Below are 10,218 nucleotides of genomic sequence, written 5' to 3' on the forward strand. Positions count from 1 at the left end.
GTGTACGACAAAGGGGACTCACTGGAGCATGATCGAATGTTATCCGCCGCCGCCGAGGCTCTGGAAAATGATAATAATAAATCACTTTTCTCCGACGGGTTACAAATTTTCTTCGCCTCCCCAGAAAATTGGATCTGCTCTGCTCACCTACCTGCTTGAACCGAACGCACGACCCGGTCTGTCTGTATGTATTATTTATTTGGGCTACCGGTCATGGTCATGGGCTCTGCGCGGTGGTCTGATTATCGCAGCTATCTCAGTCCGAATTTGCGTCCTTCTGCTTCATTGGAAGTCCAAACAAATGTTGGGTGATCTGTGTTTGGATTTCTGGTTTGGATGCAAAAACTTTTAGCAATTGGCGATCTAACGCAAAACGTAAACGATCGGTGAGACATCTGGATTTTGTTTTTGAACTAAGAAAATGATGCTAATGTAACCTAAAACTCAAAAAACAAATCACGTATATTTTACTTCCGGGCTTTCCAAGGTAGTTCTCACATGCAGGAATCGTGCATTTTTCTACTTGTGTTTGATTTGTGCTCTCGAATTTCCTTCTTTAATTCAACCATTGTCAACATTTTTATAGTTTTCCCTACTGAAAGAGGTTAATAAATAACATGTTATATATAAAATTGCGCAGAATTAAATTTCTTACAATCTCATCGCAATCAAATGTTCTTTTTTGATTATAACATTGTAATTTCATTCTTCGCCGATTGCCCGAAGTAACCAGACGAAGGAAAGTCGCGTCCAAGTTCCGTTATCGGTTATCGCGTGATTGTTGTTTTTTTTGCCACTGAAGAGTTCATTTCGCTATCTGAATAGTGAGTGAAGTGCCCTGCCTGCAAGTGGATAGAGGCTTTCATCCTCGGAAAGCCAAGCATTGGTTTTTGTTTTGTCGCTGCTTCGCCGACATTGGAGATTTCGCCGAGTCATCGTGCCAACAGTGACAGTGCGGGTAAGCTTTCACCGACGACTGTGTGTAGTGGTGTCGTAGGCACATTTCCACCACCAACGAGCTTTCAGCACGCTCCCGTTCATCTGCACTGGAGTGCGTTCATAGGTGAATAAGATTGAATATAGTGAGAGAAAATATTTATTAATTATAAGTTTTTTTTTTGTTTGTTTTTGTGAATTATTATTATTGTGAAATATTATTTTAAAACAGATACTTAGAATATAAGTGCCAATTTTAAAATGGCAGAGGGTGGGGGACCTTCGGATATGGAGGTCTCTGACTCTAGTTCCCTCCTAAGTGATAAAAAAAAGTCACTCAAACGCGTAGTAAGTACGGAAGATACTTCTTCTGGGGACGAGTCAGCTAACCCTACCAAGCCTCCCTCCAAAAAACTAGCAAATCTCCCATCTGCCCTTAACGATCCCACTCTACCTTCAACCTCGTCTTCTCCCTCTGTTCTTCCCGCTCCTTCTCAACCTTCGTCTTCCCACTCTCAATCCCCGTCCTCGCCTTCCCCCCCTGTTATTCCCACTCCCCGTGTAAAGGTCTATCCAGAAGATGCGCCCGGAACTGGTCCCTGGGTTGTTTTCTTCAGGCCTAAGCCAAATGGAAAGGCGTTGAGAGTCATGCAGATCGCGAAAGATCTGGCAAGGTATACCTCCGTTTCGGAAATTTCGAAGGTTAGACCAAACAAATTGCGAGTTGTCGTGACTGACCGGAAAGACGCAAACAAGATTGTTGTCGATCAGCATTTTACAATTGATTATCGGGTTTACATTCCCTCTCACATAGTCGAAATTGAGGGTGTGATAACCGAAACGGGCTTGACGTGCGAATACATTACGAGTGAAGGTACCGGCCGTTTTAAAAAACTGCCCTCGACGACTGTTAAGATCTTGGGTTGCCGCCAGCTCGGAACAGTCTCCCATGAAGGAGAAGAAAAGAAATTTACGCCGTCCAACTCGTTTCGAGTCACCTTCGCTGGTTCAGCTCTCCCTGACTACGTGATGGTAGATAAATTGAGGTTAGCCGTGCGACTTTTTATTCCAAAGCCAATGACTTGTCTAAAGTGCAAGTCAGTTGGTCACACGGCTGCTTATTGTGCCAATAAAGAACGATGTGCCACTTGCGGAGAACAACATGAGGGGAAATCCTGCAGTGCGACTGAGCATAAGTGTCCATATTGCGGGGGATCCCCACACGTGCTCTCAGCTTGTGAAACATACAAGGCTCGCTGGGAGAAACAGAAGCGCTCTTTGAGGGAACGCTCTAAACGCACTTTCGCAGAAATTTTGAAGGGCGCTTCTCCACTGGCTCAAGAACAACAACCAATCAATACACACAATGTCTTCGCTACGTTGCCAGTTGACGAAATGGAAGCGGATACAGCTAACGGGGGCACGCCGTTTATTTCTCAAGGGAATCCCCGGCGCAAAAATGTGACCACTCCCAAAGTTCAAGGACAAGTCCCTCCGGTGATACCCCCTGTTAGCTTGCCCAAAAAATCGAGTGCAGCGGATAAGCAAAATCAGGTTCCTCCTGGCCTTCGTGGTAATAGTTCACCTTCGAACGACCCAGCACTCGAGGGGACATCAAAAACCCCAACTGTCCCTGTTTTTCCGTCAAGTTCAACTTCCCAATCGGGATTTATAAAGTTGTCTGACCTTGTGGATCAAATCTTCACGTGTTTTAATGTTTCCGACTCCATCAGAACCATTGTCACCGCAATGCTTCCAGTACTAAAGACAATTTTGCAGCAATTGATGCAAACATGGCCCCTCCTTGCAATGATTATCTCTCTTGATGTCTAATTTAAATAGAGGGGTCGGAGATATCACTGTTTTACAGTGGAATTGTCGTAGCCTAATTGGATACATTCAAATTTCTAATTCATAAACTCAATTGTGATGTTTTTGCTCTATCCGAAACCTGGCTCTCTTCTCAAAATGATCTCTCTTTCCACGATTTTAATATAATACGCTTGGACCGCGATGACAGATACGGAGGGGTACTATTGGGGATCAATAAGTGTCACTCATTTTTTAGAATTGACCTTCCACCTATTGGAGGGATCGAAGCTGTTGCTTGTCATGCAAACATCAGAGGCAAAGACCTCTGTATAGTCAGCTTGTATTGGCCTCCGAGAGCTGCGGTTAGCCGCAAGCAACTTGTTGACATGTGCTCACTCCTTCCTGAGCCACGATTGATCTTGGGAGACTTCAACTCTCACGGAACTGCCTGGGGGGAACCGTACGACGATAATCGTTCATCGTTGATATATGACCTTTGTAACAGCTTCAATATGACCGTTTTGAACACTGGGGAAACAACACGTGTACCTAAACCTCCTGCTAAACCAAGTGCTCTTGACCTCTCGCTTTGCTCGAATTCACTATCGTTAGATTGCAAGTGGAATGTAATCCAGGATCCCAACGGTAGTGATCACTTGCCAATCAAAATTTCTATCACCAATGGGTTGAATTCTTCTGAATCAATAAACATGGCATACGACCTCACAAGACACATTGACTGGAAAAAATATGCGGACGCGATTGCTCTAGCCATCAATTCCAGAGATGGTTTGCCTCCATTGGAGGAGTATAACTTCATTTCTCGTTTGATCTATGACAGCGCGGTTCGCGCTCAAACGAAACCCATCCCAGGCTCCACTATTCGTCGAAGGCCTCCCAATCCATGGTGGGATGGCCAGTGTTCCAAGCTTTATGGAGATAAATCGAATGCATTTAAAGCTTTTCGGAAACGTGGAACCATTGAGAATTTTCAAACGTATTTGGACCTTGAAAATCAATTTAAAAACTTGATCAAAGGGAAAAAACGTGCTTATTGGCGAAATTTCGTGGGTGGTTTGTCACGAGAAACGTCAATGAAAAAATTATGGAAAGTGGCTCGAAACATGAGAAATCGCTCTTCAACGAATGAAAGCGAAGAATATTCACATCGATGGATTTTGAATTTTGCACGGAAGGTTTGTCCTGATTCCGCTCCTGTGCAAAAAATTGTTCGAGATATACCACAAGATAGGTGCGATCTTGATTCCGAGTTTTCGATGGTAGAATTCTCTCTTGCTCTCCTTTCATGTAACAATTCTGCTCCGGGATCGGATAGAATTAAGTTCAACTTGCTGAAAAATCTCCCTGATGTGGCGAAACATCGCTTGTTGAACTTATTCAATCGGTTTCTGGAGCATAATATTGTTCCAGATGATTGGAGACAAGTACGAGTTATAGCTATTCAAAAACCCGGAAAACCCGCGTCCGACTTCAATTCGTACCGCCCAATAGCAATGCTGTCTTGTATACGGAAATTGTTGGAGAAAATGATCTTGTTTCGCCTTGATCGATGGGTTGAAACGAATGGCCTACTCTCAGATACACAATATGGGTTCCGCAGGGGCAAGGGGACGAATGATTGTCTTGCGTTGCTTTCTTCAGAAATTCAAATGGCTTACGCCGAAAAAAAACAAATGGCTTCAGTATTCTTGGACATAAAGGGGGCCTTTGATTCTGTTTCAATAGAGGTTTTGTCAGACAAATTACAATCTCGGGGTCTGCCGCCTCTATTGAATAATATGTTATATAACTTGCTTTGTGAGAAACATTTGAACTTTTCTCACGGAGATTCGGCAGTAAGTCGGGTCTCTTACATGGGCCTCCCCCAGGGCTCATGTTTAAGCCCCCTTTTGTACAACTTCTACGTAAGCGACATTGACAATTGCCTTACACAAAATTGCAGCCTAAGACAACTTGCAGATGATGGAGTGGTGTCTGTCGTAGGATCAAACGAATCCGACCTGCAAGGTCCCTTACAAGATACTTTGAACAATTTTTCAACCTGGGCCATTGGGCTAGGGATCGAATTCTCCACGGAGAAAACAGAGATGGTGGTTTTTTCTAGGAAGCATAAACCAGCAAAACCAAAGCTTCAACTTTTGGGTAAACCGATCACTCATGCTATGTCATTCAAGTATCTTGGGGTCTGGTTCGACTCTAAATGTACTTGGGGGGCCCATATTAGGTATCTGAGTAAAAAATGTCAACAAAGAATAAACTTTCTCCGTACAATTACCGGCACCTGGTGGGGAGCCCATCCCGAAGATCTTATAATGTTGTATCGAACAACTATTCTCTCAGTGATGGAGTATGGCAGTTTCTGTTTTCAATCAGCTGCCAAAACACACCTCATTAAACTCGAGCGAATTCAGTATCTTTGTCTCCGTATCGCGTTGGGATGTATGCCCTCAACGCATACCATGAGTCTCGAGGTTTTGGCAGGCCTATCCCCACTAAAAGATCGCTTCAATTTATTATCTCTTCGGTTCCTCATCCGGTGTAAGGTTATGAACCCATTGGTGATCGGAAATTTTGAGCAGCTGATCGAGCTAAATTTTCATTCTGGATTCATGAGCTCATATCATGAATTCGTCTCCATGCAGGTTAATCCTTCTTCGTATATTCCCAACCGTGTTTGTTTTCCTGACTACATCAATTCCTCTGTGCATTTTGATCTGTCCATGAAGCAGGATATCCATGGAACATCAGACTATCTTCGATCGAGGATCGCTCCAACGATCTTCGATGAAAAGTATGGGGGTATTAATTGTGATAATATGTACTTTACTGATGGGTCCACTATAAACGAGTCCACAGGATTTGGAGTGTTCAACGAATTTTTTAGCACCTCACACAGTCTTCAGAATCCTTGCTCAGTGTATATTGCTGAATTGGCAGCAATTCATTGGGCGCTGGACAGCGTCGCCTCACGACCTGTTGAACACTATTACATTGTAACGGATAGTCTTAGCTCTGTCGAAGTTCAGTCTGTTTAGTGAGGCCGGAAAAGCACTCGCCGTACTTCCTTGAGAATACGAGAAATTTTGAGTGCTTTATCCAGACGCTGTTATGTCATTACCTTTATCTGGGTCCCTTCACATTGCTCCATTCCGGGTAATGAGAGGGCTGACTCATTAGCAAAGGTAGGTGCAATTGAAGGCGATATTTATCAGCGTCAAATCGCCTTCAATGAATTTTATTCTTTAGTCCGCAAAAATACCATCGCTAACTGGCAACGCAAGTGGAATGAAGATGAATTGGGCCGGTGGTTTCACTCGATTATCCCAAAGGTTAGCCTCAAACCGTGGTTCAAAAGTCTGGATTTGAGTCGGGACTTTATTCGCACCTTCTCCCGACTCATGTCCAATCACTGTTCGTTAGATGCACTACTCTTTCGTTTCAATCTTGCCAGCAGCAATCTCTGCGTTTGTGGCCAAGGTTATCACGACATCGAGCACATTGTTTGGTCGTGCGAGGTGTATCTGGTCGCCAGATCGAATTTAGAAAACTCCCTTCGGGCCCGAGGAAGACAGCCCAATGTGCCGGTGAGAGATGTGTTGGCTCGGTTAGACCTTGATTACATGTCCCATATATATGTTTTCCTTAAAGCTACAGATCTTCGTGTGTGATTGTCCCTACATCCTTATACCCTCATTTCCTTCCTTTGCGGGTAATTCGTCCCCTTGCTATAAATAGTAGAATAAGTTGAAATGTAAATACACTATAGATATACGAATAGATTTATAAATTGAGTGTTCATCAACATTGTTACAATTTCCTTATATCCCATCCTTCTCCTAAAAATATGTCACCCTCCTAAACTCGAGTACACCGCGAGTAATCGGTTTTCCACCTTACTAACCATAGATGTAAGAAAATTGTTTATATATATAGTTTTAAAATTATATTTAAGAATTCGGCTCCTTTAAACTTAAGTAACTGAGCCTGTAAAAATAAACGAATTAAAAAAAAAAAAAAAATACAACCCGTGACGATCGCGGAAGATATGTTGTCAAGTTACCGAAAAGACTCGAATTAATTTCCCAGTTGCGGGACAATAAGTATAACGCTCAACGTCGTTTCCTTGCACTTGCACCTTGCACAAATTGGAAGCAAATCTTGAACTCAAAACCATGTATCACGAGTTCATTCATGAATATATATCGATGGGCCACATGCGGGAAATATCGGCGGAAAATGATCAGTCGCCTCAATATTTTTTACCCCACCACGCGGTGTTACGCCCCGAAAGTTCGACGACGAAGCTTCGTACTGTTTTCGACGCGTCATGCAAATCGCAATCCGGACTGTCGCTCAACGATGTGTTATTGACCGGACCCACAATACAACAATCGCTCATCGCTCTAGTAATGCGATTCCGCATGCATGCGTACGTGGTAACCGCCGATATCGCCAAAATGTACCGCCAAATAATGGTACATCCTACCGATCAGCCACTACAGCGGATTTATTGGCGAGATGATAAAAACACAACGCTCAAAATATTCCAGTTACAGACGGTTACTTATGGCACCAATTTTTACATGGACGATCTTCTTACTGGCTGCGAAGATCTCAACAAGCTGAAAGAAACATGCTCGCAACTCGTTTCCATGTTAGACTCGGCTGGATTTCAGCTACGTAAATTTTCGTCAAACTCCCAGGATGTCCTCAACATGATCCCAGAGCATCTGAGGGAGTCAAAAACCATTCTCGAGTTTGAATCTGGTTCCTCAATCAAAACCTTGGGATTGCTGTGGGAACCAGCATCAGACTTTATCAGTTATAATGTTCCTGATTGGTCACCTATTGAAAGATATACAAAACGAATTATGTTGTCGCGGATGTCGAGTCTATTTGACTCACTTGGATTGTTGGGTCCTCTCGTTGTGACTGCAAAAATCACAATGCAGCTCGTATGGAAGGAACAAATTCCATGGGACAGTACCTTGCCCCCTGTCATTCGTCAAATGTGGGAAGAATATCAAGTACAAGTAGCCCAAATCAGAAACATACGCATTCCACGATTTGTATTGTCCCTCTGCAAAAATAGTGCATTGCAGATGCACGGATTCTGCGATGCTTCCATGCAGGCCTACGGAGCATGCATATACGTACGATCTATTGCTCCTGACGAATATTGTACTGTTCGCCTGATCGCCACCAAATCTCGTGTCGCTCCCCTAGAAGTGAAGTCGATCGCTCGACTAGAGCTGTGCGCAGCTCTTTTGCTTTCGCAACTAACCAATACCGTTTTGGATAGCATTGGTCGCGTCTAAGAGATATTTCTGTGGACCGACTCTACTATAGTCTTACACTGGCTAGCGGCGACACCGTCAACTTGGCAGACCTTTGTCGCGAACAGAGTCGCCGAAATACAACGACTTACACCCAATGTAGTTTGGAGACACGTTCCCAGTTTGGAAAATCCCGCCGATCTGCTTTCGAGAGGGATGATCTCAAAGGATCTAATGGACAGCTCGTTGTGGTGGAATGGGCCGGAATGGTTAGCTACAACCAACCACCCTTGGCCTGATAACATTCGTCCTTCCCAGCAAGTTGCAGATCAATTTTTGGAATCTCGCAAAATATCACTCCATTCATCGTGTTCACCGTCTGAGTTAATTGAACAATATTCCTCATTGACAAAATTACTCCGCATAGCATCTCTCTGTCGTCGTTTTGCACACAACAGTGGTTCTGGCAATGTACGTCGTCTGGGTCCACTCACGAAGCTAGAAATAAGACAAACATTATTGTCACTGATACGACTAGTCCAGAAACAGCATTTTCCTGCAGAAATAAGCGCTCTCGCTGCGGGAAGATCTGTATCTCGTTCATCGCGTCTACGTTACCTCCACCCCATGCTACAGAATGGCCTCATTCAAGTTGGTGGCCGGTTACATTTTGCCAAGATTTCGCCTGACAGGAAGTTTCCTTTCGTGTTACCGGATAAAAATCCGTTAACTTCTTTAATTGCAGACACAATACATCAACAAACGCTGCACGGAGGATCACAACTGCTCCTGTCGACCATTCGTCACGAATTTTGGCCGTTAGGAGGTCGAAATCTGGCCAGAAAGACCGTCCACAATTGCGTGACATGTGCGAAGGCAAAGCCTCGAACCATTGAGCAACTTATGGGTCAACTCCCACCGGAAAGAGTTTCACCAGCATATCCATTCCAGTTTGTAGGAATAGATTACGCCGGACCCATTTACCTACGACAAAACACACGGAAAGGAGCACCTATTAAGGCTTACGTAGCGGTGTTTGTTTGCCTGGTGGTGAAGGCATCACATCTCGAACTAGTAACCGACTTAACTTCAGCTGCTATCATCGCCGCACTTCGCCGGTTCATAGCCCGACGCGGGGTGCCAACTACCGTGTACTGTGATAACGCCACTAATTTCACAGCAGCGCAACGTGAGCTAAAAGAGCTACGCCAACAGTTTCTTTCACAGAAACACAAGGAAGCAGTACACAACGAAGCCAGCACACTCAAGATCGAGTTTCACTTCATCCCGCCACATGCCCCAACGTTCGGTGGCCTGTGGGAGGCGTGCGTGAAGTCTTTCAAACACCACCTCCGCAGAATAGTGGGGAATAGTCTACTCTCAGCTGAAGCCGTTTCCACAGTGTTGGCTCAAATCGAAGGCGTTTTAAACTCTCGGCCAATAACTCCCCTCTCGTCTGACCCAAGCGAACTACAGGCCTTAACGCCAGGTCATTTTTTGATTGGCCGTCCGATTCTGACATTACCAGAACCTGACCTCTCGGAGATACCGACGTCTCGGCTTGATATGTGGCAGAAGATGCAGCTTTTAACTCAGCACTTTTGGAGACGTTGGCAGGACGAATACTTGTCCACGTTGCAGACTCGCTACAGGTGGACAACAGTCAACCAAAACCTCCTCATTGGATCAATCGTGCTTATACGGGATGATAATCAACCAATAGGGAAATGGTCCATGGGGAGGGTTACGGATGTTCACCCAGGAGAGGGTGGACTCGTACGGGTTGCCACCCTCAGGATACCCAGCGGAAAATTAATAAAGCGTCCGATAACCAAAATCTGTCGACTACCAGTGGAAGTGGATGCTGTCACCGTAGCCGAGCGTCCACAATCAACGACCGAACCTCCAGCACAAACCGTATAAAAAAAATATATTTGAATTATAAAATGAATAATGTTGAAATGACTTTCAAGGTGGCCGGCATGTAAAATACAATTTAAAGCCAATTAATTTGTTGTTGAACCCTATCGAATACATAAGACAGATATGCCATCAGAACAAAATATTTCATGTCTATTGATTAAATCGGCTGGTCACCACACAGATGTAATTACAATCAGTGTCAATAAAGATCTCGAAGCATCAGCATCGTCTTTCGTCTCGATCTCGTTCG

At 44.3% G+C, this 10,218-nt stretch overlaps 2 protein-coding genes across 2 annotated transcripts; both read left to right on the forward strand.

The window, feature by feature from the left end:
- The first annotated feature begins 6,983 nt into the window (after nucleotides 1–6,983).
- LOC129761693 (uncharacterized) lies at nucleotides 6,984–8,087 on the forward strand. Its single transcript, XM_055759426.1, has one exon. The coding sequence runs from the start codon at nucleotides 6,984–6,986 to the stop codon at nucleotides 8,085–8,087; it is 1,104 nt and encodes a 367-aa protein (XP_055615401.1).
- Nucleotides 8,088–8,672: 585 nt separating this feature from the next.
- Nucleotides 8,673–9,968, forward strand: LOC129761694 (uncharacterized). The gene has a single exon (XM_055759427.1). The coding sequence runs from the start codon at nucleotides 8,673–8,675 to the stop codon at nucleotides 9,966–9,968; it is 1,296 nt and encodes a 431-aa protein (XP_055615402.1).
- The last annotated feature ends 250 nt before the right edge of the window (nucleotides 9,969–10,218 follow it).

The sequence above is a fragment of the Toxorhynchites rutilus genome, chromosome 1 (assembly GCF_029784135.1).
Source record: "Toxorhynchites rutilus septentrionalis strain SRP chromosome 1, ASM2978413v1, whole genome shotgun sequence".
Lineage (NCBI taxonomy): Eukaryota > Metazoa > Arthropoda > Insecta > Diptera > Culicidae > Toxorhynchites > Toxorhynchites rutilus.